Genomic DNA, 27,838 nt, shown 5'->3' with positions numbered 1-27,838 from the left:
CTGACGTGAAGCGGCCGGAGCCGCACCCGCCTCTCGGTCCTCTCTGACCGGACTCTGCCTCTAAATTCAATCGGTTAACTTTAATTTCTGCGCAGTTGCTTTCTTCCGTTTTTCCATGTCATTTCCTGTGATAAAAAATGGTGGTCACAGCACGGAGAGGCGACTGAGTCGGTGCAGAAAAATTCCCACCAAACTTTGCATCGGCGGGCAGCCGAGGAGCAAGCGGCCGGGGTCGGTGCTCTGCGTCCGGTGGGTGGGGGAAGAGAGCGGAGCTTAACCCGGGGGGAGACGTTCCGAGTCCCCACTGAGTCTCCGCACAAGGTGGGTCTGTGTCGGTGGCCACTGTGGCCAGTGAAAATGGCTTCCGAAAACAGCAGGCAGATTGCCAGATGCCTGCAGATGGAAGCGGAGCGGAGAAAGCGTGGTGTAGATCTCATTTTAGCCGCTTACATCACAATAATCCGCTAATTTCTCACATTAACGGGAGGCTGATGACACAGAAAGTTCAAGGCAACTTTAGTTTGATTGTGTTTTGTGGCTCTGCTGCACTTCAGCTGAGAGGAGCTCCTGCAGAAGGCAGTCCAGGTCCAGATGGCTGCAGGACTCAGTTCCTGTCCGGGACCAAGAAACTGCTTTAACACTTATATCAGTCTTAGATTAATGAACAGCTCTGTTTGGGAAGGAAGAGGCACAAAATATCTGTCAGATAAAGAGGAGGTCGACCAATACAGAAGACTTAAATCTGATTCATACCATGTATATTTTAATTGAAGAGTTTAAATAAGACAGCTAGGATAGGCTCCAACCCGACCGACGGATTAAGCGGGTATAGAAAATGGATGGATGGATGAAGTTTAAATAAGTCAGTCATTAGTTGGCCATGGTTAGCTTAGTGAATTTAAATGCAGAACAACTCAGTTACAGCTTCTTTAAAGTGGCAAATTGATAATTATATTTGCCAGCCTGTGACATAAAACTGGTTGTGTGGAGTTAACACGCACAATAAATCAACCAAATCCATTTCCAAGTTTGTAAAACCCAGTGTGGCTTTAATTGGGACATTTTGGGGCAACAAACTGATGAGTGATGAAATGTAACGGAGTACTTTTACTCAATAACTTCATTTTTGTATGTGTGGTTTACTATATTCAATTTAAACTTTATAACAGACAAAAGGTCCAGAAAAAAAATGTACATTATACAGAATAAATTAAATAAACACACAGAGAAAACAAACTTCTAAGATGTGTAAATCAGTTTTTTTAAAGGTGACAGCTCAGACTCTTCAGTTACATTCTCGTGACATTATAAGAAAGTATAAGTCTCTGTCGAAGCTTTTCTGTAATTTTATCACCAGTGTGCAGTATGCAGAGGTGTGCAACATGCCCTAAACAAAGGCTGTGGTCAAACATTCATAAAATGACCCCCTATCATTTTATCATATTACGTCTTTGACCTCATTGGAAAAATAAGGGGGGGTTATTAGCCTGGCTGACGCGTCCACAATCTCGATGAGATGGTGGTCTGGGAACTAGTTGTGCATTTTCTCGTATTTGAGGCGTGGTTTACGAATGCCTAGAGCCGTTTATTGGGCGCTACGAATGTCTATCAAATGACGTCAGGTTCTTCCCATGCTGCTTTGCGCGCGATTAATAGCCAATTGTATCACTTATACCAGATGACGACAGAAATTCGACGAGGAAGAAGAAAAAAATGGAAAATAAAAGTAAACTTGCGCTCTAAGCTACTTAAATTGACAACAAAGTAGGCCTATATGCTATATTCTACATGAATTTTTATGTTGTAGAGTTGTGAATTTATTTTAATAATGGAGAAATTGAGCAGCCTTGCTTTGTTGTCTACAGTAGTAGATCAACCATCATCTTACTTTGAAGCTCCCAGCTCCCAGAAGTGACGTCGACGCAGCTTTAGCAGCAGAAAAGCTATCAGGCTTGTGTTGATGATAATAATAAACTCCTGGACTATGTACAAACTTCCAAATGCATCGTTTTGTGAGTACAGACCATATTTGTACTACTGTAGAAGTTTGGTGTCATGACATGTGATTTTAGTGTGGTAATTTTGGAGATACTGCCAGGGTCCGTTAGCGCTTGTACTAAGCTATTCGGGATAACTCAGTAACTCAGCTGATGTTCAGCCAATATCGGAAAAACTTCGGGTGGGCTACTTGGCTGGATGTCACGGTTCAAATGACGCTAGGGTGAATCTACCCTGAAACACTTTCTAAGGCTGCATTGAACGGTAACGTTGTGTCCGCTGTCATGTTGGATTAACACTCTACAAGCTTCGGTGTAGCGCATAGATGTTGTCATCGTCTTGCTGCCCCCCCCCCCCCGTTCTGTGATTGGTTCCCAAACTCTGGCAAAAATAAGGGCGGTGGTTTCCAGGCTGACTTTGCAGTGAGAATGAAATCGAGCGCAAAGCAGCATGGGAATTCCCAGGCTAGGGGGTTATGGTAAAATGGAAGAAGTTTGTAAAGAGTGATGAAAAGACGGCAGTGATGTGAGTTTGCATCCCTGAAACTATAGATGTGTTTGATAAAAAGTGTTATTTTATCATGTTACCTCACATTACATAATATATATCATCATGGCGGCTTCTTCATGGCTGAATCTCTCTTGGCAAAAAAGACTATTCAACTGGATTAGAAACAACTTTGTTCCATCTGTGTGCAATAATAGCATGCAGGAGAATGTTAACTCCTCGCATTTTCAAACGTGCGTTGCAACTTCTTGAACTACGGCAGGCAGTATGTGTCAAGATTCAAGAAGTCATATATTCAGACTCAAGGTCCATACAAACAAAAAGACATCAAGACACACAGTACAAAGGATTACATAAAACATATACAATAACACTATAAATACAGATGACAGATAACATGTCAGATAACATAAGTTGACATAGCCTTTGGTGTGCAAGCATTGCAATTACTCATATTCTGGGAGTTACCGGAAGTGACGTCGACGTAGCGTTAGCAGCAGTGTGTAGATGCTATCTGGAAAGTGTTCTTTTAAATAAACTCCCGGTAAACTTACAAACTTTCTAATGCCTCGTTTTGTGAGTTAAGAGCCAATGTGTACTACGGCAGAAGTTTGGTAACAATCAATGCATTATTAGTGGGATAATTTACGAGATAAAATTTATTTACCATTAGCGCCAGTAATAAGCCATTCCGCGGACGTGACGTCAAAATGACGTAATTTCCGCTTCGTCGTTTTTCATAGACCGGAAGGACATGGCGGCCTCCATAGAGCTTGCCCGCTCTATGTAGATACAGACAAGTTATTCTTCACTCAGGAGGATAATTGAGATTTTTGACAGAGATAATTTTATACCAATGAGGACTAATTTATGAATGAATATGTTGATTTGAGTTAATAAATTACTTAAAGCTGCCGTCGGCAGGTTTTCAAAATTCCGAGTCTAAAGTCGGAAAATTCGAACTGATACAACTTTCAGGTCCCTCCCCCAACCTCTACCAAGCTCCAAACCCCTCCCCCTCTGTGGACGAGGTTGTGCACGTGAGTTCACACCAGTGTGTGCGCGCACACAAGCTGGGGACAGACTCACGCTCAGCATGGAAGACGTGGTTGGTGACTGTTCTGCTCAGATAGTAGATAAATAATAAACCTAACGTGATTGGTTAAAAACAGCCGGGAGCTCTCGATTTTTGCAAGCACGATTACAGGCTTTAGAGGGAGCTACAGAATTTGGGATTTTTCCTAAACAGGCTATTTAATATTCTACTTCCAGAATCCCATGACAGTTCAAGCTAATATGACTAAAAAAAAGTTGCAGATGGCAACTTTAATATATTACATAGTGTCCCTTTAAAGTCGGAGAATTTCAGACGTTAGTCCTCTTTGGTCCTACAGACCATCCCGCAACACTTTTACTAGCATAAACACTAAATGATGCATACAGCTGATTCTTGTCAAATCAGTGCTTCAGAAATCTGCCAACCAGATAACATCAACAGAAATCTGCAGGTCCCTGAGGGCTCCAGTTGATGTGCTGCATGTCATTGGCCAATCTTTGCCCAACAGGGATCGCTGTTTGACAGAGCATCTTGAAACGTTACTGAATTCAAAGCAACCACTGATACTGTTTGAGACCAGCCAGGTGACAAAGGGATGCCCCCCAGCAGCAGTAACAGATTGTGTTTTGTTCCACAGAGGGTTGTGAAGAGGACAGGGATCCGGATTTCTACCAACATGGTTCCACCATGAGTGAGCACCCGTTGGACCTCTGGTGTGAGTTTCAGCTTCATCTCTTCCACTGCGTCAGAGCAGCTCACTTTAAATAAACAGAAATAAAGCAGGTTGTCACTGTGCATAGGTGATGCTGCTTACCTTTGTTTTCAACAGTTTTTATTTGCTAATAGCTAAATAAAAGCAGCTGTTAGACAAAAAGGCAGAAATTAGATGATGGAAGTACTCAATCAGTCAGAAATGTCCAGTGCTGCACATCAGAAGTACTAGTACCCTCAAGTGTACTACAAATAACAATTGAGTTCTGTGTAATGCATACCCTGGTATTTTTGGACTTATACGGATTCATTTTTCATGTCTAAGACTCTCATAACATAGAACTGTGTTTATTGTCTGATTAAATATTAATAAAGACAGTATTGATTGCTTATATGGGGTAGGATTTAGTGTTGAATAATGAAACCTTAAATTGTTGGATCTCTTGAGCTTGCGTTTGTCCTCCAGTCTGTGAGGAGTGTCAGGACTATTTCCAGAAGGACTGTCCATCTCACGGGCCCCCACTGTTTGTTCCTGATACACCTGTGGCTCCTGGATCGGCCAACAGGGCGGCGCTTACGGCCCCATCAGGCGTGGAAATTTTCACTGAGGGAGACGAGGTGGATGTTCGCTGCGTGGATTCAACCTTTCCAAAGGGGGCGGTGTTCGGCCCGTATGAAGGAGAGCTGGTGTCCAAGGACGAATCCTCCGGTTTCTTCTCTTGGATCGTAAGTTGGACCAGTCTGAAGTCAGTATGATGCCAGTTTACGACCAGGTCTCATCCACATTTTCAAGCCAACTGTCTTTTTCCTTTTCTCTGTTTGATGTTCCAGATTGTTGGTTTGAACAACACATATCAGTCCATCAATGGCAGCGATGAGACCAAAGCCAACTGGATGAGGTGAAGTTTAACACATGTCGTGTTTACTCATGTGACCCCTCAAGCTTTAATCTAAAAGATAACCAAGTTTGTAGGACTCCTTATTCAGCTTCATGGTTTCATATACCTCAAGTGTGGACCATCAGATTTGGGAGTTAAAATGTTAGAGAAGCTCTGCCGGAGCTGAGAGTTGAAGATTTCCTGGACTGGCACCAAAAATTCAGGGTGCACCGAGGCCATCTGGCACCTTCCTTGACACCTGAACTAACTCAACAGATGATGAGGTGTTGACAGCCTGAGCCCCTGCTCCTCCCATCATTCAGGAGTCCAACACATATGGTTGTAGATCTGATACTCAAGACAAGATTACAGTGTCCCGGAGCCAAGTCCCTGGGGTAGTCTATACCAAAGTGCTGCAAGGAGGAGTCCGGCCTATATTTGAACCACTGATTCTGGATGAGCAATTCAGCTTTCTCCTGGTTTTGGAACACTAGACGAGCTCATTAACCTTGCAAAGATGCTGGAGCCCATTTTTGAAGAAGGGCTCGTTCCTCCTGGTGTACTGTGGGAGGTGATTTAGCAGTATGGGGTTATGGGCCCTTTGCTCTGGAACATTTGCTCCCTCTGCAATCGAAGTGGGAGCGTGGTTGTTGGCAGTCACACTCGTTTCAAGTGTGTCGGACTCTGCCAGGGCTGCCTCTTTGTCACAGATGCTGTTCATAGCGTTTATGGACGAATTTTCTAGGCATAGCCAAGAGACGGCGGGTGTTCAGTTTAAAACACCTTAAACATGCTTCAGACACAGCAGATGACATTTGCGTCGCAGAAATGGACGGAAAGAGATACCGCTTGATGAAAATTGGAGTTCCTCTGGCAGAATGTTAGCTGTTTAGCTGTGTTAGCAAACTTCCATCCTGTGAAAATCAGTTTTAATTGTACCACAGTCAACTTGTTGCCCAGAATCACTTCATTCCTCAAACCCCCTCCCCAACCCCGACCACATGAGATTTCCAACTTGCTCTGTGTCTGTTTGGGGTGACTCTGGTTTTTTTTACCCACAGGTTTGTCCGAACCTCGTCAGAGGAGAGTGACAGGAACCTGACGGCGTTCCAGCACGGTGAAAACATCTACTTCAGAGCGTGCCGGAAGCTGGCAGCTGGAGAGAGGCTGAGGGTTTGGTACAGCGACGTCTACATCGAGCGACTTCACTGTGTCTCTCAGGACAGCATTGACCGCAACCTGGAAACAGGTGAGGCAGACAGAGGGCATATGACAGAGCCACAGGGGTATTTAAAGTGTGGACAATCCGGTGGAGTCAGAATAAAATGTTATGCAGTGTATGTCCAGTTTGGCACATCATCTGTGGCCTAATCTCAACTACCCAGCTAGTCCATATTTTTCTTACTTTTCTTTTGGAAATCAAGTGTTGTTCAGCTGGCCAGCCAAACTGACCCCAGTGCCCCAGGTGAAGGGCTCGATGACCACAATTTCTTAATTAAGCTCCATAACCGTCTAAAACAGAGGGTTAAAGGGATAGTTTGCCTCTTTTGACATTAACCTGTATGACATCCCATATTAGCAATATAATTTATTAAATTTGACTTACGTCCTGTGAGCCGAGTTCCAGCCTCGTTTTGGCGTTGACGAAGGTAGTCCGGCTAGTTGGCTGGGGCCACAGAAATAAAGCGTTTTGCTCCTCAAAACAATATGCTTTCAAAAGAGTAATACATTTGCATCACAAAATCGTTCATCCAGAAAAAGTCAGACCTCACAATCGCTTGGCGCTATTTTCTCTCTACCTTCATATCGCAGCAGGGGGTAAGTCAAATTTAATAAATGATATTGCTAATATGGGATGTCATACAGTTTCATGTCAAAAGAGGCGAACTATCCCTTTAAGGCAAAAGGGGAAGTTGAGGTTGAGCCTTTATCTTTCTTCATATGACTGTATCATGAATTGCATTATTAGCAACACATGTGGGAAAGCAGATCAGTGTATTGTTTACATCTGGATACCTTCCAGACCCACTTCCTGCTGTTGGCTGTGGCTCTCTGGAGGTTTGTGTGAAAAACAGACACAAACGTGCTTCATTATAAAGTGAAGGTAAACTTTATCAAAGACGCCTTTAAAAAGTCCCACAATGAGGACCGAACTCAGTCCTTCAGCAGATGGTGCTGTTTAACCACTCGTTTTCAATCCTGTTTTTTATCTCAAACTGTTTCAATTGAAATCCACTTATAATCACCACAACTCAGACTCTTCTGTTCTCTTAAACTTTCAGCTTTAAATGTTGGAACTGGCTTTGTTCCAGATCCTGGGAAGCCAGCAGCGCAGCCCAAACTCCAGAAGGACTTCAAATCTCCTTGCCTGCGGTCAGCTCTGCAGGGCAAACTGTGCCCCGGCAAACAGCCCTGCGAAGAGTCAGATGGTCAGACTCCTGCCAAGAGGAAGAAGATCGACCTCATCTTCAAAGATGTTCTAGAAGCTTCCCTGGAGAAGTCCAGCAAGTCGAGGTCCAAGTCTTGCCTCCTAGGTGAGAATAAAGGACTGGCACTGGGCTTCAGTTCTTCTGAAAGCAGCTTCAGTGTTCCCGACCTGAAGGTGGAGGAGAACCAGAGCAGTGAGGAGGCCTCCACCTCCTTCTGTCCCAACTGTGTCAAACTGAAGAAGAAGATCCTGGAGCTGGAGGAGGAGCTCTCCCGTCTCAGAGGCGAGCAGGGGGACGCAGTCGGTTCTTTGACCTCAGAACGGACTGAGCCCCAACGTGATCAGGCCCCCCCGCATCCTGAGCAAGGCCCCGTCGAGGATTTTCAAGGTGGGTTCTAAAAAATGTCGCTGAGATGTCACTGATGATGGGAAGCAAGTCCTCATGTTTGCAAGGATTTCTTTTGATCTTCAGTGAAACAGTCTTGTGATAAATGTTTGTGTTTAATAGAAGAGTCTTCTTAATTTTTATTTGTGATAGTTATGTTGCTGAAACTCGAGCTGACCAACTGAAGCAAACCCCAGATCACAACGCTAGCCCCACTTGTAGGCTTAATGGGTCCAGTTTTTATGCTCCTTTGCACATTGATGTGGTTTTCTTAAATCTATACAACGGATTGGTGCCAATACTTTGAGTTCTCTTCACATTGTATGGGTGGAAATGCTCTTACTTTTACCACTAAACATTGCTGTGAGTTCTACTATTGATTTTATTCCATTTGACTTGACCAACTGTTTGAGCGATCTCCTATCACGATTATTTAAGATTTGTCCTCCAACCTTATTTCTTCCTCAAAGATGATGGTTCACCGCTATCCTTCCACATTTTAATTGTAATTGGACTCTTCTGAAACAGTTAACATGTTTTCCACAACCACAGGATGTGTCTTGAACCACGGCTGTTTAAGTAATGAGAAACCACTCGCTGTATCAGCTGGGATTAAATAACTTGTTGTGAGCTCAAACATATTAGTCACTACAAAACGTTTTATTTCTTATCCACTCTATGCCCCAAACACAAAAGCAGATGGTGGGAAGTGATCTCAATCTTCACCAATATTCAACAAGTTCTACCTTTTACTCATTTTTATGCAACTCAGCTGTGTAGTTCTTGTACAACCTTGCTAACAGACAGTTTCTGTTTCATACTCTTATTTATTTTACATATTTATCTGCTGGTTTTACAAGGCAAAAATACTAAAATAATAACCAAAGTGATAAATATCCATTTTACACATCCACATGGATGTCTGTAAAATGTACCTATACAGTTATCGAAATATTTCAGTCAGCGCCGGACTGGTTTCCATCCCATAAACCAAGCTGTTAGTCTGAATGAAATATCTTACATTTCTTTACGTTGCATGATGTTAAACAAATGGATTACTTTATTTGATTGTACTTCAAAGTTTCTTTCAGCAAAGACTGATGAGTTTATCTTTGCAGGGATGGAGCCGCTGACTCCCACTCAGATGGTTTTGGATGAAGACGAGCAGGACGTGGACTCGGCTGATGAGTCCATTGCAGCGGATCTTGTGATTTCTCCAGAGGACTCCTCAAAGCTTTACTCTGGAGGAAACAGACGGATTCGCCGTTTCAAACAGGAGTGGCTGAAAAAGTTCTGGTTCCTTCGTTACTCACCGACCCTGAATGAGATGTGGTGCCATGTCTGCCGCCAGTACACCGTCCAGTCATCTCGCACCTCAGCCTTCATTATCGGCTCTAAGCAGTTCAAGATCCACACCATCAAGCTCCACAGCCAGAGCAACCTCCACAAGAAGTGTCTGCAGCTGTATAAGCTGCGTATGCACCCGGAAAAGACGGAGGAGATGTGCAGGAACATGCTGCTGCTGTTCAACGCAGCATACCACTTGGCTCTAGAGGTGCGACCCTTCTCTGACCTCCGTCCACTGGCAGAGCTGCTGAAGAAGTGTGAGCTCAAAGTGGTTGATCAGTACATGAATGAAGGGGACTGTCAGATCCTCATCCATCACATCGCCCGCGCTTTAAAGGAGGATCTGGCTGAGAAGATGCGTCTGTCTCCCTTTCTGAGTGTCATAATGGATGCCCAAAATGATGACATTTTCTCAGATGCTGTAGCAGTTTATGTCCAGTTCATAACCAATGAGGGCTCCCCCAACACTGAGTTCCTGTCCTTACAGAGACTGAGCGTGGCCAGTGTGGACGGATATCTCCAGGTTATGGATCGTGCCTTCAGTGTGCTGGGCCTCAGGTTTCAGGACTTGCTGGTTGTGGGTCTCGGGGTGGATGGCACCAACATCTCTTCTGGAATGAGAGCAAACCTGTACATAGCAGTCCAAAAGACGTTTCCCTGGATCCTCTGCCTTCCCATCATGATCCATCGGCCTCATTTGGAGGTGCTGGATGCCATCAGTGGAAAGGAGCTCTCTTGCCTGGAGGACCTTGAAAACAACCTCAAGCAGCTGCTCAGTTTCTATCGCTACTCTCCTCGCATGATGGCCGAGCTGCGATCCACTGCTCCAACACTGTCAGAGGAAACCGAGTTTCTGGGAGACATCAGAGCCGTACGATGGATTATAGGAGAACCAAACGTCCTCAATGCTCTCATCAAGGACTATTTGGAAGTTGTGGCACACCTCAAGGAGATCAGCAACCAGACACAGAGGGCTGACGCTGCTGCCATCGCTCTCACGCTCCTCCAGTTTCTATTGGACTATCAGTCGGTAAAACTCATCTACTTCCTGCTGGATATCATAGCTGTTCTCTCGCGATTAGCCCTCACCTTCCAAGGGGAATACCTGCTGGTGTCACAGGTCGAAGCCAAGATAGACGAGGCGATTCAGGAGATAGGCCAGTTGGCGGACTGCCCCGGAGAATATCTGCAGGAGTTTGAGGAAAATTTCCGAGAGAGTTTCAATGGTGTTGCTTTGAAGAACTTGCGTGTTGCAGAGTCCAAGTTTCAATCCATCCGAGAAAAAATATGCAACAGGAGCCAAGCTATCCTGTCTCAGAGGCTGAACCTTCAGAGTCGCTCCTTTGCTAAAGCCTGCAAGGTCCTGGACCTGTCCACCTGGCCTCACAAGCACGAGGACCTGCAAGCCTATGGTGAGGAAGAAATCCAGATTATATTTAACCATCTCGAGTCCATTCCCTCTGTAGGTCAGGATGTCCGTTCGGATACCAGGAGCAGCCTGGTGGTGGAATGGAAAGATCTGAAAGCAGACTACTACACTATGAACGGTTTTAAAGAGGTCATCGGTCACATCTGCAGATACAAGCAACGTTTTCCGCTGCTGAACCGGATTGTGCAGATTGTCAGGGTCCTGCCCAGCTCCACAGCCTGCTGCGACAAAGGCCGAGGGTCTCTGCGGAAGATCTGTAAGAACAATCATTCCCGGCTTACCCCGGAGCAGATGAATGACCTGCTCACTGTGGCTGTAAATGGACCGCCCATTTCTAACTTTGATGGGAAGCGAGCGCTGGACAGCTGGTTCGAGGAGAAGTCTGGAAGCAGCTTCTCGCTCCCAGCTGAGGTGTTGAACAGGATGTCAGCTGCCGATCAAAAGTCTGTCCTGCACAGCGTTGATGTCAACACAGAGTTCTACCCTGACATCTAATAGACAAACCCAGCGGCGTACTATAGCAAGAGAGTAATAGTGAAAGTCCACTTTGGCTGTTTGTCAACCAGGTTATTCTCAAAAACAGAAAGTAGAATTTCTTCAAATCTGTATACACGTACACAGGAAAATCAAGACACAATGTCAGTGCTGCTGATGAAAAGATCAGGAAGAGTTAATGAGGAGTTTATGTTACTCACATTAAGTTTTCAGGTGTGGCGGTCAGAATTGGAGTTTTCCTTCAGCTTGAAGTGAGTTGAAAAGCCCTTTTCAGACATGGGATGTGTAACGTTAATGTTTTCATCAGTGCCTCAATTCTACACAAGTATGCTTTTGGTCCATAATTCCACCTGAAATGTGAACTATACCCCCAAGTGATCAATGTGAGGAAATGTATTTATTTCCAGAAGGATCGAAATTTCTCTGCAGAGATGTTTGGTGCTAATTTTAGCTTGTCTTTTCCTTCTTTTTCTAAAAATAGCAATTTGAACATAATCTGTGCATGGAATAACCACAATAAAGAAGACCAATGATGCAATCTAACTGTGAGGTTAGTCTGCCTCAGTTGTTATAAGTCATGAACGACGCTGCATCAGCTTTTTATTTTACACCACTCCCCATCGAGTGGTGTTTTCTCAAAGCACCTTAAGTTTTCACTTGAAAATGTGCTCAAACCGGAGTTATCAGTATAATTGTCAGACATTCAGAGTTTTTTCTGTTAATTTGATTCAGAGGCTATGAAAAAAAACTCCCAAATCTTTGCTATAGCAAATGGTGATAAAGAAAACCATGGAGGAGGAAAGTTCTTTGATAATATCATCTGTTATATTCCTTAAGAAAGCAGGTTATATGCCAAATTAAGACCCATTGCTTCTGTTTGTGGCTGTTATTGCAACTTCAGCTGTTTAGACGAGTCTTGAAAGTGAATGTTATGCAAGTTGATAGAGAAACGCTTTGGGATCTCATTCAGATCTTAAGGCAACATATTCAGTTACCTTCAGGACAACAGAACATGTCTGAAAGGGGCTTTAGTTGGTTATGATGACAGGAAGAAAGAAAAAGAAACAACCAGCACAACAGACCTAACTGGCACAAAGAGTCCGGGGGGGAGGGGTGGTTTCTGCTTTGAAATGCCACAAATGAGGACTCTACACGATCACAAAAAGACAAAGAGATGCACAACTGCAACTGAGAAAAGACTAAAAAACAAATACAAGATAGCATCAAGAAGACACAAAGACAGCAACAAATCTTACAGTGACCCTGAACACGCACGAGACATGACAATGCAGATTCAAAATGAACAAACAAAGATGGAAAATTTCCAAAGAGACCTAAAATGATCACAAAGAGAAAGACACATAACGTCTGTGTCGTTGTATCTGTGCTCCATGTGCGTGCTCAGGGCTGCACTGTCTCATACTGTGTCCACGTTCAGCTGGACATCATGCTGGAAGCCTCCTTCTCGGGTTCACTGACGTGTATTGTCAGGCTGAGCTGCACTTGTCAGATTTAATAATAAAGCACTTGTCACCAGAATAACAGACAGTTACTCATTGGTAACAATCAGTTAGTGTCAAACTAAAAGTCTGTGCTACTGAGCCACTCTCTGCTTAAGCTTATTTACGAGTGGGACATTCAGACTCGTAGTGCCTGAGAGAAATTAAAGTGTAAGAATGTATACAGGCTTTATATTTCTATTAGAAATGCATTTCGCCCTGCTTACACTGTGTATTCTGGATTAACTGTCTATACTGTAAATGCTTTTGAGCCTGTTTTTAAGAAAAGTATTTTCTTGAATTAAATGATTGTGCCAAAATGATTAAATGCATGAAGCAAAAGTTTCCTGCAATATCATGTTGTATTTCGCCATATTTGTTTAGATGTTTACAGCAGCTAATGATCTATGTTAAATATGTTCTGTTTGAGTGATGCATCATCATCACATCTGGATGTTTAGTAAGATTTCTTCCTCTTGAAATAAGTTTTAACAACTGCATGATCAACGGATGCTTTAAGCATATTCTTAAGAGTTTCACAATTATCATGTCTGGTTTCTAATGCAGAAATGAATGTGAATAAAACAAGCTTAGAAAGTCTTGAAATCAGCAGGAAGAGCAGACAATCGCTTTGTTTTTACCAAATATTACTGATGTTTGATTTTTGTCTGTAATTTAAAGGAACAGTCTGACATTTTGGGGAATACAACGTATACATGTTCTCTCAAAGCCGCTGTTTTTTTCTGACTCCTGGACATAAAGTTTCTGACTGTGACGGTGCTTCCCAGTTGATATCAAGAACAACGGTTTCTTAAAGATGCAGTCATGTGAGGTTTTTCAGAACACAATAAAAAGTCATGGTCTTAGAATGAAGTAAATGCAATCTCAGATGAACAACACCTGAAATATTACACTGTCATTATTTACTCAACAAAATGCAGAAGCAGTGTTGAAAAACTAAGTTTTCTACATTCAACAGCTTGTAGAGCCACCTTAGTAGCACCTGACATACCCTTATTTAAGCATATATCTAATGAATTATCGTGTTGTTATTATTCAAACTAACAGTTAGTGAGGTAGTCAGTCTTGTTCAAACTGCTAATGCCATCACATATGCAGATAAGACTAAGTGTTAGAAGTTGGGCAGAATGGTGATAATGGTGCCGTCTGTTTGGATAGAGGAGTTAGAAGACATCCCCATGTTGGATTTCCAGTCTGTTGGATTTATGAAAAGTCAGGGGAACCACATCAACTGTTACCTCAAAATAAAACACGGCTGCCCCACAAATAAAAATGGTTAATGCTTTCATAATATCCTCTTTATCCCTTTAACAACCTGCGCTACGATTTGGTAGATCCCATTTTTCAAAGATTAGTGGAAGTGAACCTACCTAAACAATCTCTAAAACTTGGTGTAGGTATGTAATGCTAGAAGAAAGTACGTGTTAGGACATTACTTTTTTTCACCTGAACCATTAGTGAATAAAGCTTCCTCAAGAAGTAAAGTCTGTAATAACCTTTCTTCTAGACAGCCTCAGTGTTGTTGAGCAAGGAGCTCACTGCTCCTACAGGTGCATCTCAATCAATTGGAATATCACTGAAAAGGTCATTTGTTTCAGTAAAGTGAACCGTATATATCAGAGAGACTCCTTACACACAGAGTGACATATTTAAAACATTTATTTCTTTTAGTTTGGATGATTATGGCTTACAGCTAACGAAAACCCATAATTCAGTACATCAGGAAATAAGAATATATTATATAAGACTTAATTTTTTACACAAAAATCTTGTCTTAAAAAAAAGGTATGTGCACGTACTGTACAGTATATGCACTCAATACTTGGCCCGGGCTCCTATTGCATGAATATCGTCAGTGCAGTGTGGCATGGAGACGATCAGCCTGTGGCACTGCTTAGAATGTTATGGTTGCTTTGATAGTGGCCTTTAGGTGGATGAGTTAAAAGCGGAAGACAAATTTCGTGTGTATGCATGTCTGCATGACCAATAAAATAAATAAATCGGATCTGAGCTCACTGCGAGTTTGCAGCCCAATCCAGCACAGTGACACCGTGGTCATCAAACCAGGTATTGGTACTTTCGGCAATGTGGCCAGGTGGCAAGTCTTGCTGGGAAAAAGAAATCAGCATCTCCATAAAGCCCTCACCTCAAGGAATGCGACAGTCGTAGCCGATGTCGTGGATATATATCTGTGTGTGGTGCCTCCTGAAGCACCGTCTCCAGTCGCAGTCCACTCTTTGTGAATCTCTCCCAAATTCTTGAATGGGCTTTGCTTCACAGTCATCCCAACACTGCAGTTATGCCTGTTATCACCTTTTCCTTCTACTCAATACTCCATCAATGTGCTTGGATACAGCACTCTGTGGACAGCCAGCTTCTTTAGCAATGACCTTTGTGGCTTACCCTCCTTGTGGAGGTTGTCAATGACTGCCGTCTGGAGAACCATCAAGTCAGCAGTCTTCCCCATGATGTGTAGCCAACTGAACCAGACTGAGAGACTCTTTAAGGGCTCAGGAAACCTTTGCAGGTGTTTTGAGTTCATTAGCTGATCAGAGTCTGACACAATGCGTCAACAATATTGAACTTTTTCATAATATTCTAATTTTCTGAGATACTAAATTTGGGGTTTTCGTTAGCTGTAAGCCATAACCATCAAAATGAAAAGAAATAAAGCTAGAAACGTGTGTCCGTGTGTGTAATAAATCAATATGATATATAAGTTGCATATGAACTGCATTACTGAAATAGATCAACATTTCAATTCTATCCTAATTTATTGAGATGCATCTGTATATAGTTGGAAATGTTGGAAATCCCACAAAGTTTCAACCAGCTGAAACATCACAGACAGACAATTTAAGCATTGTGCAGGAGTTAGAGAATTGTTTTCACAACTGTCAAGTACATAAGTGTGATGTTGTTGCAACCTTTAAAAAGAATCTGTCAATCTGTTGTGAAATATTGAATAATAAAGTATGTTTAATAAAGTACGTATTCAGCATTCGGTCTGCAGAGGAACTCAGTAGGAAGTGAGGGGGCCCCGGATGGGTCGGAGGTTCTGGAGTCCGCCTTCCATTTGACATACAATTTATTCCTTCAAAGCAACAAATCACACATTCAGTACTGAAATTATTAAAAGAAAGAGTTTGTCTCCGGGAGACGGAGAGCAAAGGTTTAATCAGAGCACAATCAGCTTCCTGCCAAGTTTCTCTGCCACTTGGACACCAGTCAGCAGGAGAGGAAGGGGCTGACAGCACTGGAGAAAATAGGTCAAACAGCAGAGACAAAGAGATCAGCAGGAGATGCTCAGAATGCTTCCATGTGAGAGGAGGCAGAGCTATCAAGAAGTCAAGTCAGCCGTTGAGTCAGGGCCATCAAGTTGCTGAGATGCTGAATCTGAGCTGTTGTGTCTAAACAGTCGGGGCTGTTGACTCGAACCTGTTGGATCTGAGCAGTCAAGTCCGAATTGTTATGTCTGGACTGTCGGGTCACTTCAGTTAATTCAGGGTTCTAAAGTCTGAGCAGACAAGTCTGTGCTGTTCAGTCCAAGCAATCTTTTCAGACTTGTTGCATCGGGGCTGTTGAGGTTGAGAATGCAGTTAAATCTTAGTAGTCAAGTATGAGGGGGTCGAGTAAAGCCAAGTAAGATGAGTCAAGACCATCGAGAATGACTTGTTGAATCTGAGCAGTCAAATCCGAGCCATCAAATCTCAGCCCGTAGTTTCTGAGCTGTCGAGTCCTGTGCTGCTGATGCTGTCAGAGGGTGTGAACGGATGCTGGCTGATGGTTAAACTGTGACATCTTTGTCGTTCTGAATGAAGTGCTCTTTGTCAGCAGGCGTCTGCAGACTTGTTGAACAGAGTCTGCAGCTGCCTGCAGCCTGACATCACCTGCAGACTCATTAGTTTATAATCACCCCACAGAGAAGCGGAATGTGCATGTTTTCCTCTCACATACAGAACAAAAGGTTTGTGTTTGAAGATGATTTTCATCTGTTTTCTCCAGATTGCTGCATCTGTTGTGTAAGCAACGATGATCATTTCAGTAACAATTCATTAAAATGCATTAAAAGTAAACCACATCCTGTATTGTAAATAAGTGGAAATGGAGGCATTAAAATGATAATAATAATAAAAATAATAATAATAATAATAATAATAATAATAATTTTTATTTTGGTACCTTTGACAACACACATCATAGAGATATTTTTCTTTGCTAACATCTTGATTTGAATATTTTCACCACCAAAAAATGGTGATAAATGTAGTAATAAACTTTGTTTTTAGGCAGTTTTGTCAGTATTTGTCCTACTTTCTCTGGCAAACACAAACCAAGGAGCATAAATGAGTAGATAGAACATAAATAAATGAGCATAAATTTTGAATTTCCCCCAAAGGTATGAATAAAGTATTTTCTATTCTATTCTATTCTATTCTATTCTATTCTATTCTATTCTATTCTAAATACAGCTGAGAATTATTAACAACAAGTGAGTGTGGAGCTAACTGTGTGGAGTAAACTAGAAATTAAACTGAGACCAGGACATGAGTACAGAACTGAGGCAAAACTCAGAGTGCAGACAAAAGGAAGAATAACAACAAAGACAAACCATGAGACGAACTATAAACAAAATGGCAAATCAAGAATTGACTAATACAGAGAATAAATCCTAATTTAAATCAACAACTCAAAATACTAAGAACACAAACAAGAAAACAGAATAAAACAAAGAACACAGAAAAACCAAGACAAGGAAAACCATCCAAAGTCAGAAAATTCACAAATTGGATGAATAAATAAGATGATGCCAACAAAGGAAAAGTAGCTGTCAGGAGGTTGAATATTCTTTGGCCTTCATTTCATAGAAGTGAGAGTAAATCCAGAAGTTTCCTGATGCAGAATTAGGTGAAAGGTACCAAAATACAACTGACTGTAGTGTCAATATCTGTCTTTATCGTGGGGGTGTCTTTATCAAATTAATGCTCCTGTGAAAAGCGACTGTTTGAGACAAAAGGGCTGCACGCAGCCTCAGGCAGCTGCTGCTCGCAGGACAGTTGCTCCTCTGTCAGCTGCAGCTGACGGTCCCGTCTCTCACTAGCTGGGACGTCCATCCCGACCTGAACCCCGCATTACACAACACCGAGACACACTGTGCAGCTTTCAAATATCACTACTGAAAACTTCTGAGTGCTGTTGCTTAGTTTTGTTAATGATTTTTTCAAGCTGTCCCTCAAACCGTCAGAATCAGGAAACTATTCACGTGTTCTGCACTGACTTTACATCCACATGCAGTGATGATTCATGCATTTAAAGTGTGTAAAGTTATGTCCTGCTATAGCAACTAAATAAACTAATACTAATACATGTACTTTATTCTTTAAATAAACCTCTGCTTTAAGGAACAATTTGGAGTATGTAAGAACACCTTCAGGCTTAAACTGAAAAGTCCAATCAACTGAACACCCACAAAGACAGTTCAGAAATTAGATGCCCAAACATTAGAAAATTGAAATATAGCAGGGGAATGTGTTGCAGAAATCTTCTGAGATTGCCATGAATGAATTGGGTGTTGTTTTTGTAGCTTAGCAACAATTTAGCTGATGCTGTAGACAACATACAGACAAACTCACAGCCAACAGTTCAACATCTGGGGGGCAGAGATGCTCCTTCTTAGTGACATGAGAGGTTGTGTGACATCTGTGGTTAACAAACTCTGTAATCCTCCTCATTTACTCTAGCCTCTCTGTCTGCCCATATTAGTCTGAAAGCCAAGCAGAGAGGTCTTCCTGCAGCCATTTCTTGATGAAAAAAATGATATTGCCTACTTCCTTATGTGTCTTCTTCAAGGGTACAACTTGTTAATTTTATCCACCAGTGATCTCACACTTCCCATGATGATCAAAGGAAGAAATGGTTTAAACTTCCTCCTCCTTTTTCTCCATTTTGTTCCTGCTCTGCATCCCAAGATATCTGCTAAACTCACCTTGATTTGGGGGTCTTATATACTCTTATATACTATAGTCAAAGGTTTGGACACATATGCTCGTCCAAACCTTTAACTGGTACTGTACATGTGAGCTTACACAGAAATAGATGACAAACAACCAAAAATGCTTGTGTTCTTGTATAGTTTGTTATATGTGTTGATGTTTCCACATTTATTTCATCGTGTTTATATTCCCTTATACTGTTGTCATATCTTTAAGCAGATTCATTGTTTTTGTGGCACTCCTATCGGCCATGTTTGTGAAGCAGCTATAAAGGTTAAGATGTTGTGGTTGCGTCAGACCCTCTGGAGCCTCTGAGCAACAAAAAATACCAAACTGATTCCAGTTTCTCCCACGTTACAGAGGAAACAGACTGAGAGGCTGCCCCGTGGGTGGATTAGAAGCGCACACATAATAAATCATTAAGATGAGCAGCATGTCTAATAATCTGGATTTGCTTTGGGTGATATATTATGACATTTTAAGTACATCAAACACCACCAATACAGCAGTTTGTTTAATTAATAGAAAACAACTTCTACAAAGTCTAAAGCATTGAGAAATAAAAACACTGGAAATTTAGATGTCAGATATATTTTAGGCTCTGCTCTGATCGCAGAAGCAGAAGTCAGGTGCCGCTCATCACATCATCACAAGCTAGAGAGACCTGCAGCCATCAGTCAGCTGTTTGCAAGGTTCCAGCGCAAAAATCTCTAACGTCAATTGTGAACATCTGAACTGAGTTAAAGTGTCAGAAGTCAGATTGTTGTTGTGCGTAATGAGGAGCTTTATCAGCTTCACATCCCAGCTGGACAAAGTAGCAGTTCATTGAGTCCTAAAACACTTTGTGGAATCTGGATTTTTTTTTTGGATAAAAGCAGCATCAGTGAGAAAAAAAACATGAAAAGATTGATACAGACTTCATCCTCAAGACCTTTTACACAACAGGAAAGTTCTGCAAGAACTCATTGTGTTTCCACCACAGGGATCAAAGTCCATATTAAGTTCCAGATAAACAATTTTACCCCCAAAGCATCCCTGTAAGGGAGCTGCTACTTTTCAAAGCACAGGAACTCCCTGGTGAGGTTTGCATCATTGAATATTTCTGATTAGTCAACTGCATTCCTTTCGCCTCTAGTTTCAAATTCTGTGGCATAATGGAAGGAACCAGGGAGAAAAGGCTGAGGTATGCCAAATGACACATGATCTGAACTGAAAATCAGTGGCAACAGGTCTAACAAGAGGACTCAGGGAGGGGTCTGCTGGTGCCCAGAGTCAGGACTAAACAAGGTGAGGCTGCGTTTCAGGTTTATGCTCCTAACATCTGGAACAGTCTTCCAGAAGATGTGACAGACCTCAACTCTGACAATGTTTAAATCCAGGCTGAAAACAGTTCTATTTAGCTGTGCATATGACACCTGAAAGTATTTTATTTGCACTTTTCACTTTTCATTTAATTAATTCATGATTCCCTTTGAATTGCCTTGTGTTCGAATTGTGCTCTACAAATAAACTTTGCTCGCCTCATTTAGGGATGAATCCTCCCCAGAGTCCGGACCTCAACATTACTGAAGCAGTGTGGGATCATCTTGACAGAGAACGGAACAAAAGGCAGCCGACATCCAAAGAAGAGCTTTGGGATGTCCTTCAAGAAGCCTGGAGAACTATTCCTGAAGAACTTAAAAAAGGACAGAAAGCTCGTCTGAGAGGGTTCAGGCTGTGTTGGAGGAGAAAGGAGCTCAGAGCAGATATTCACTTTTTGCCATATACAGTATACTGTATTTACATTTCTGTTTGCAGATGATTCAAATAATCACTGCACTTATTTCCTCTTTTCTTAAAAATATATAAAGAAATGAGTGGTGACTCAAGACTTTTGCTCAGTAGATGAGAAGCAGTGTACATACACAACATAATAAAATCCACAGTGAGGCAGAAGCCAAGTGATTATTGGAGAAGGAGGAGGGCGTTTGAGCTGACAGCAAGTCTTTGTGCTCCAGTGGACAAAGACTTGCTGTCAGTGTACAGCCGTCTTCTTTGGGTCACAGACGTGTACCGAGCCGGACGAACTGCTGTCGCCGCTGCCGCCGCTGCCGCCTGCTTCACTTCAGCTTCTCTTTTTGTGTGCAGGGAGACGACATGAAGCACTGCCTGGTCCTGCTGCTTTTTTCTGGGATGCTCCATGCCGGTAAGTGGAACGGGACGCAAACTGGGCTTCTGCAGACTCACACCTACATGCTTTCATTCTTAGATGTATAAACACTTCAGTTAAATAAGATATTAACTGCAAAAGGAGTATTTCCTCTTTATCATTCATAGAGAGGGTTGGGTAAAAAAAAGTTTGTTATATATTTTAAAGCAAACACAGTGGCTTCATTTAACTGATAAGAAGACAATAAATTATATAAAGACAGCAGAAAAAAATATCATTATTCTTTTATTAAAGTAAGTAAATAAAAGAATAAAGAACCATAGAAAAACAGCAGAAAGGACTGAATATTAACCATTTAATTCATAGGAAGCAAATGTGTGCGTATAATTAGTGTGCATCTGATATCTCTTCATAAGTCAAAGGCGTCACATGCTTGACATCTTTCTTTAGATGAGACTTCCTGCTCTGTGGCTTATTTCCTCTTATTTAGCATGTGTGGAGAAACATTAAACCAGTCTCTGGGAATTTATTTTCAGCCCTCAACCACAGGAAAAATGTTCTTTAGCATTTGGATGTGCTTCTGATAACAACATTTGCAGTGACAACAGATGAAAGTTCGTCCTGGTGGCCCATCATTTACACAATGATAATACAACATCTTCGCTTCACTGACTAAGAAACTGCCCACAGTTCACGTTTCCAGCCTCTATGATTCGCTCCAATAATAATGCAGCTGAATGAGTAAAATCATCTGCAGGTTAACTGCCTTTGATTAAAAACAACTCTACATCACCTTCATTGTTGCTGAACCCTGCTTCTCAGGATTTAAGAGATAACATGACCCATAAAAGACAGCAAAGGAGCTGAATTCATGCAGCTGATCGGGCTCACAATGCACCCTTCTATGCTGAGATAAATTACACTTTCTAGCCAGTTGGCCAAAATGAAACTGTAACCTCTGTGTTATTTCTGCGATGACTACAGAGATAAACCCTTTAACTGCGAAACACATTAGCTAACAACAGAAATACTATTGATTATGTGTTAACAGTAAATTATTGCTAATTTCGGAAACTACAATTAAGTACCTCATAATTTACCGGTAATCATTTTACCAACAGAAGCTGTAAAGATAATTTATTGTTGGTTTACTGAGAAAAACATCTTATGGTATGTTTGCTGTTACATTTGTAGTATTCAAATGTAAAGACACAGTGAGTGAGACACAATTCAGTTCAGCTTTTGAGCTAGCTCGACATTTTAGCTTCTATTATTGGTTATATAAAGAAAAATATTTGCTGGTGTAATTAACAGTGTTGTGCACAAGTTGATATTTTTAATTCTGACTTTGAGATGTGTTGTGGCAAACTCCTCCACAAGAACCTCCCCTCTGGCAGGAGGCTGCGGTCCATCAGGACCAAAACATCACACCACAAGAAGAGTTTCTTCCCATCTGCTACGAGACTTATCAACAAGGCCCAGAGCCCCCCTGACACTGACTCTCTCCTTCTCCCCTTTCAGACCTACAAGCTACATTAACGTAGCATTTTTTTATTTGGGACCACTTCATCCTGTTGTCTATCTGCATTTATAGCATTCAGCTTGCACTACAGCTCCTTATTTGTTGAGATTCTGTATATATATCTATATTGCTATACTTAATACTCTACACCAACTACACCAAGTCAAATTCCTTGTAGCCCAAGTGCAAACCTACTTGGCAATAAACTTGATTCTGATCTTCTGATTATTCATCTACAAATGCAAACTTTAACAGTTTTGGAAGTCCTTGAATTATGAGAAATTCTGCAAAAAAATAGCTGCTAGTTTTCTGAAGTTGTCTTTGGCGTTTGAGAATTAATTGCATAAGAAGTGTCAGAGACTATGGTGGAGCAGGAGGCTGAGGACCCTATTAAAACTAAGGTAAAGCACTGCTGGAGCAGGACAAACAAAACCATGAACTGAAGGTACAAAAATAAAAAGAAAGCAAAAGAAACAACTGACACAAACTACAGGCGACTCACAGAGGGACACCAGATTACAACTACACAACACAATGAGGTGGCAGAACAATGGAAAACCAGAAGAATATATACTGAAGGAATGACGAGGGAAATTAACAACAGGTGGGGCAATTAGCAACAGGAACCAGGTGCAACACAGGAAATAATTACACCAGCAAACATGTGGGGAAATACTACAAAATAAAACAGGAAGCAGAGCATAAAGTGCAAAAGTAAACCAAATGTTTCAGGCTGCAACAATAAAAAACTAAAAAACTGTGAAATATAAGAGGAACAGTTTAAATGTCAACCTGAAAAACATAACGAATGTGTAAAAATCCTGCAACTTTAGGATATTATTTAATAAACCATTTAAAAAGTGACCTCACACTTAACCTGTGCTATTTGGGAACACTTAAACATCTTAAAATGATCTCCTGAATCTCTTTGATGAACTTGAGGAGCGTGCAGTGTGACCCACATAGACAGCAACGTTAAGAAAATGAAACAGAGTCATAATTTGATTAACTTAACCTCAGGTAGCTGATTTCACCCATTTCACATGAAAAATTATCCAATTTTTTTATTTGAGTTCTGCTCCAGTTCATTCTAGCTGAGGGGTTGATGTCCTTATAACTGCAGTTTGACTTGTTTCATCATCAGCAACAGTTGGCCAGTTTCATTAATCTGAACAAACAAATGAAACCAATTAGGGTTCAAATGAAGCTGTTTTTTTAGAAGCTGAAAATATGCAAAAGCTGATTTAAAAGAGAATAAAAGATGATGTTTGGTGAAACGTACAGACCATAAATATAAGAAAACACAAACCCACATGATATTTTCATACTGTCAGAGCTGTTTCACCTGCGATTATCCTCTGAAGGTTTGCTGAAGCTTTTCTGTGACAGTTTCTGAAATAAAAACTTGTCTTTTGATTTTTTTTCAGGATCTGGACTTAGCTGCTATAAGTGCTCAGATTACACAGGACGCTGTGAGAATGTGCAGGAGTGCACTTATGAGGACTCGTGCATTTCCCTGAGTGAGAGAGGTCAGTTTTGCAAAACCACGGCAACTGCTCAGAGGTCATAGATATATATCAGGATTTTTCTTCATTGAAACATATCAAACATATAAAAACTAAACATCAGTGACTGAAGAAACCTTTTGATGCTCCCATGTGTAACTGAGTTTGTTCTAATACACAAAACATGAATGAAAATCATGAAAGTCATTGATTGACGGCAGGGTTTTGCAGCCCTCCTGGTGTTATACATGCTGCAGTAAGTCTTTCTTATGCAGGAGTTTGAACACACGAGTCTCTCAATGCAAGAAATTCCCAAGCTGATAAAAACAGGCGCAAATCAACTACTTACATTGTGATTCAGGCTCAAACCTTGACTCATAAAAACGTGAGATTACATAATTGTGTTTTCCTGAAGAAAGACTCATGTGTTCAGCTGCAGACGGTTGTCAGCCACACAAGGTTTTCTCCCACTCTCTCTCCAGCACTGCTTCAGCTCATTGAGGTTTGCAGCTCTGGTTTCTGCACAGCTCTCTGAAGGTCCCACCACAGCATCTCAGTCAGGCTGAGGTCTGGACTCTGACTGGACCGTTGCAACACCTTGATTCTTCTCTTCTTCACACATTCTGCTGTAGATCTGCTGCTGTGTTTGGGATCTTTGTCCTGTTGATGAGCCAGTTTCAGCCCAGCTTTAGCTGTCGGACAGACGGCCTCACATCTGACTCTAGAACACTTTGGTATCCAGAGGAGTTCATGGTGGACTCAGTGACTGCGAGGTGCCCAGGTCCTGTGGCTGCAGAGCCAGCCCAGATCATCAGCCCTCCACCACCGTGCTTGACAGCTGGTGTGAGGTGTTTGTGCTGATATGCCGTGTTTGGTTTCCTCCAAACGTGCTGCTGTGCATTATGAGCAAACATCTCCACTTTGGTCTGCTCTGTCCAAAGGACATTGTTCCAGAAGTCTTGTGGTTTGTTCAGATGCAGCTTTGCAAACCTAAGCTGTGCTGCCATGTTCTTTTTAGAGAGAAGAGGCTTTCTCCTGCAGCCCTTCCACACAAGCCACACCTGTTCAGTCTGTTTCTAACTGTGCTGTCATGAACTTTAACCTTTAACATGCTAACTGAGGCCTGCAGAGTCTGAGATGTAGCTCTTGGGTTTCTGACCTTGGGGTGACCTTGCTGGGACGTCCACTCCTGGGAAGATTGACAGCTGTCCTGAATGTTTTCCACTTGTGAATGATCTTTCTCTCTGTAGAATGATGGACTCCAGATAGTTTGGAAATGGCCTTATAACCCTTCCCAGGTTGATGGGCAGCAACAGCTGCTTCTCTAAGATCGTTGCTGATGTCTTTCCTCCTTGGCATCGTGTTAACACACACCTGAATGCTGCAGAGCAGCAAACTGACCAAACTCCTGCTTTTATAGAGGCGCTCACACTGACTGATGATCAGTTAATTAGAGCAATCAGCACCTGGCTGATACTTACCCTCTTACAGTGTGACCTCGTTTTAAGACCTGGTAAGCACCAGATTGTTTGATATGTAAAACCTTACGATAGAGAGAAGGTGCACCTTCTTTGTTGCGTGACTGTATTTGAGAAAATAGCTGAACTCTTTTCCTTTTTTAGTGTTAACCTCAGTACGTTTTACTATTTTAAGTATTTAAAGTTTACTTTTAAACATAAAACAAAGGACATGTCTTTTTTTTTTTTCCAGCTCATTTAATCAGTGTTTTGTGTGTGTGTGTGAAAATGTCCAGGTGGGAAGACCATCCGTCAGTGTATCAGATACACAGACTGCGACATCGCCCGCCTCTCGCAGATGTTCCCATCGATTTCCAGTTTCACATACAGATGCTGCAACAACAACCTATGCAACTCCGGCAACACTATCACCACGGCGACTCCGCTCCTGGCTCTGATAGGGTCCCTGCTGAGCCTCTGGTGGTGTTGGGTGTAACACTCTGTATCCACTCTGTATTTTTAAGTTGACATGTGGGTCACCGTTTGTTTTCTTTTGCAGCTTCTCAGGTGTTTTTTGGAAAACCACACAAAGTAAAAAAAATACTTTTTCAATTTTCTTCACTAATTTTTGATTTCACATGGTGAAAATTTTAACAATAAAAACAACAAAATAAATCAATGTCCTCTGATTTGTTTAATTTTTTTTCATTTAATTTTTAGTTTTTATGGATACATTCAAATGTTTGAATGTTTACAAGTCAAATCTGAAAGTATACGGACCAAAGCTGCAGAAATGAATCAAATCAGGCGTGTTTTGTTGAAGCCACATAGAGAAGATTCACCCTCCTGGCTCAGTGATTGGATAGTAAGGTGCTGCTCCTGATTGGATAAAGTAAAAATGTGATAATTTCCATTGACTTCTCTAATGCTTAATCTGTATGGTGGAAGATGCAGATTTGATTCGTAATCAAACATTAGAATCCATTTATCAAAAACTTATTAGACACTCACACATTTGAACATATTCACGGAAAATGTTTAACACAAATCTAAATTTGGTGATGAAGTTACGAAACGTATGTCAAAGTCTAAACTTCATATGGAACAATCAACAAATGTAAGTAGACTGATAAGCAAATGATAATCGTTCCCAAAAATGCAAGAAAAGATTTGTTCGACAGATCAAAGTTATCAGTTGAAAGATCGATAAATATGGAATCACCATTCTGGGAGCATGTTCGTTCAGATGTTTTGTTTTCTGGAATAAAAAAAATCACAAATATGGCATGAAATAATTTAAGTCAATATCTAACATTCTGGCTTTGTAAAACATACCTAAAAAGGTTTGATACAACTGATAGAATCTTCATCAGTCAGGTACTAACTTTATCATACAGCTTTGCAGGATGAAGCGTTCAGTTTCCACTATAAATTTGAACTCTGAGATCTGGACAGTCTGTTCTGTGGAGAGAGGCATTATCCTCCTGAAAAAGGAGCTCAGCATCACCAAACCTGTTATAGATTGATGGGATTGAAAAAATGTCCAAACCTTCAGTGTCCAGCTGTGCATTTGCCTGTAGAGGACCAGGTAATAGCTGCCATCTCCCCATGCCATTCACCTGACATCAACCCCTTATCAACAATGATGGTGGAAATGTGCTTGTTTTCTTCAGCCAGTCATCTTTCTATGCTTCATTGGACCTTCGCCAAACTAAAGTTTCAACATCATCTCTTGGTGATTCATCTCTGAATCTCACTTCCATCCAATCATCTTCAGTTCATGACAGCTTCTCTTCGGCTCACTGTAAACTTGTTTTCTTGTCTTTCGGTGTCACTGATGGTTTACTTTTGGAGTTTCTGGATGTTTTACGAAGTAAGAATTTAAACTGTGTTAGTTAACAATTTATTTAATCTCATCTTTGTTTTTCTATTAGTCTGTTAAGTTTGTGCTTTTCCCTTCAAAATAAGAGAGGTGAATGAACATGCTCCAAGAGTGGTAAATTGAGATTGGGTTGGGTTGGGGTACTTACTGGAACCAATGGTGATCATATTTGGATGGAACTGGAAAGTAACAACAAAAACAAAACAAAATATTGAAATATGAAATTATTATTTAAGACCACTGATCAGAAGAGGTTCATCTCACAAAAGTCTTCATATTGACATATGAGGGAAATGTGTTGACTGTTGATTGCTTTTTGAACGAGCTCATTGGAGTCAGAGATGTTTTAGAGCAGCACTTAGTGGCCCACAGTGGTATTACATTTGAAGTCACATGTAGTCCATCATTTATACAAACTATCACATAAACCTGTCGTCTTTCTTGTGTTGTCATCCTGTTCCAGCAGGAAATATGCCAGACTGTGGAGGCAACGATTTCTAAGTCACATAATCCTACTTGCGGATCTCTGATTATGTTCAAATCTATTTTTCAACAGAACAAATAATGAAATGAAA

The 27,838-nt window shown here is 41.4% G+C and overlaps 2 protein-coding genes across 2 annotated transcripts; both read left to right on the top strand.

The window, feature by feature from the left end:
* Positions 1-133: 133 nt before the first annotated feature.
* Positions 134-14,088, top strand: prdm11 (PR domain containing 11). The gene is made up of 7 exons (XM_075470657.1): positions 134-321; positions 4,200-4,277; positions 4,740-4,999; positions 5,105-5,172; positions 6,213-6,400; positions 7,464-7,967; positions 9,083-14,088. The coding sequence occupies exons 2-7, from the start codon at positions 4,250-4,252 to the stop codon at positions 11,233-11,235; spliced, it is 3,201 nt and encodes a 1,066-aa protein (XP_075326772.1). The 5' UTR covers positions 134-321; positions 4,200-4,249; the 3' UTR covers positions 11,236-14,088.
* A 6,688-nt stretch (positions 14,089-20,776) lies between these two features.
* cd59b (CD59 molecule (CD59 blood group) b) lies at positions 20,777-26,056 on the top strand. The gene is made up of 3 exons (XM_075471121.1): positions 20,777-20,933; positions 23,847-23,948; positions 25,678-26,056. The coding sequence occupies exons 1-3, from the start codon at positions 20,885-20,887 to the stop codon at positions 25,875-25,877; spliced, it is 351 nt and encodes a 116-aa protein (XP_075327236.1). The 5' UTR covers positions 20,777-20,884; the 3' UTR covers positions 25,878-26,056.
* Positions 26,057-27,838: the final 1,782 nt, after the last annotated feature.

Source organism: Odontesthes bonariensis, chromosome 7 (genome assembly GCF_027942865.1).
Source record: "Odontesthes bonariensis isolate fOdoBon6 chromosome 7, fOdoBon6.hap1, whole genome shotgun sequence".
Classification (NCBI taxonomy): domain Eukaryota; kingdom Metazoa; phylum Chordata; class Actinopteri; order Atheriniformes; family Atherinopsidae; genus Odontesthes; species Odontesthes bonariensis.
Note: the sequence above shows the minus strand (reverse complement) of the source record. Positions and strands in the feature narration are given on the sequence as shown.

Coding starts and splice junctions, on each gene's coding strand:
- cd59b (XM_075471121.1), top strand. CDS start 20,885: ATGAAGCACTGCCTGGTCCTGCTGCTTTTTTCTGGGATGCTCCATGCC. Junction 20,934..23,846: donor TTCTGGGATGCTCCATGCCG/GTAAGTGGAACG, acceptor ATTTTTTTTCAG/GATCTGGACTTAGCTGCTAT. Junction 23,949..25,677: donor CATTTCCCTGAGTGAGAGAG/GTCAGTTTTGCA, acceptor GAAAATGTCCAG/GTGGGAAGACCATCCGTCAG.
- prdm11 (XM_075470657.1), top strand. CDS start 4,250: ATGAGTGAGCACCCGTTGGACCTCTGGT. Junction 5,000..5,104: donor CCGGTTTCTTCTCTTGGATC/GTAAGTTGGACC, acceptor TTGATGTTCCAG/ATTGTTGGTTTGAACAACAC. Junction 5,173..6,212: donor ACCAAAGCCAACTGGATGAG/GTGAAGTTTAAC, acceptor TTTTACCCACAG/GTTTGTCCGAACCTCGTCAG.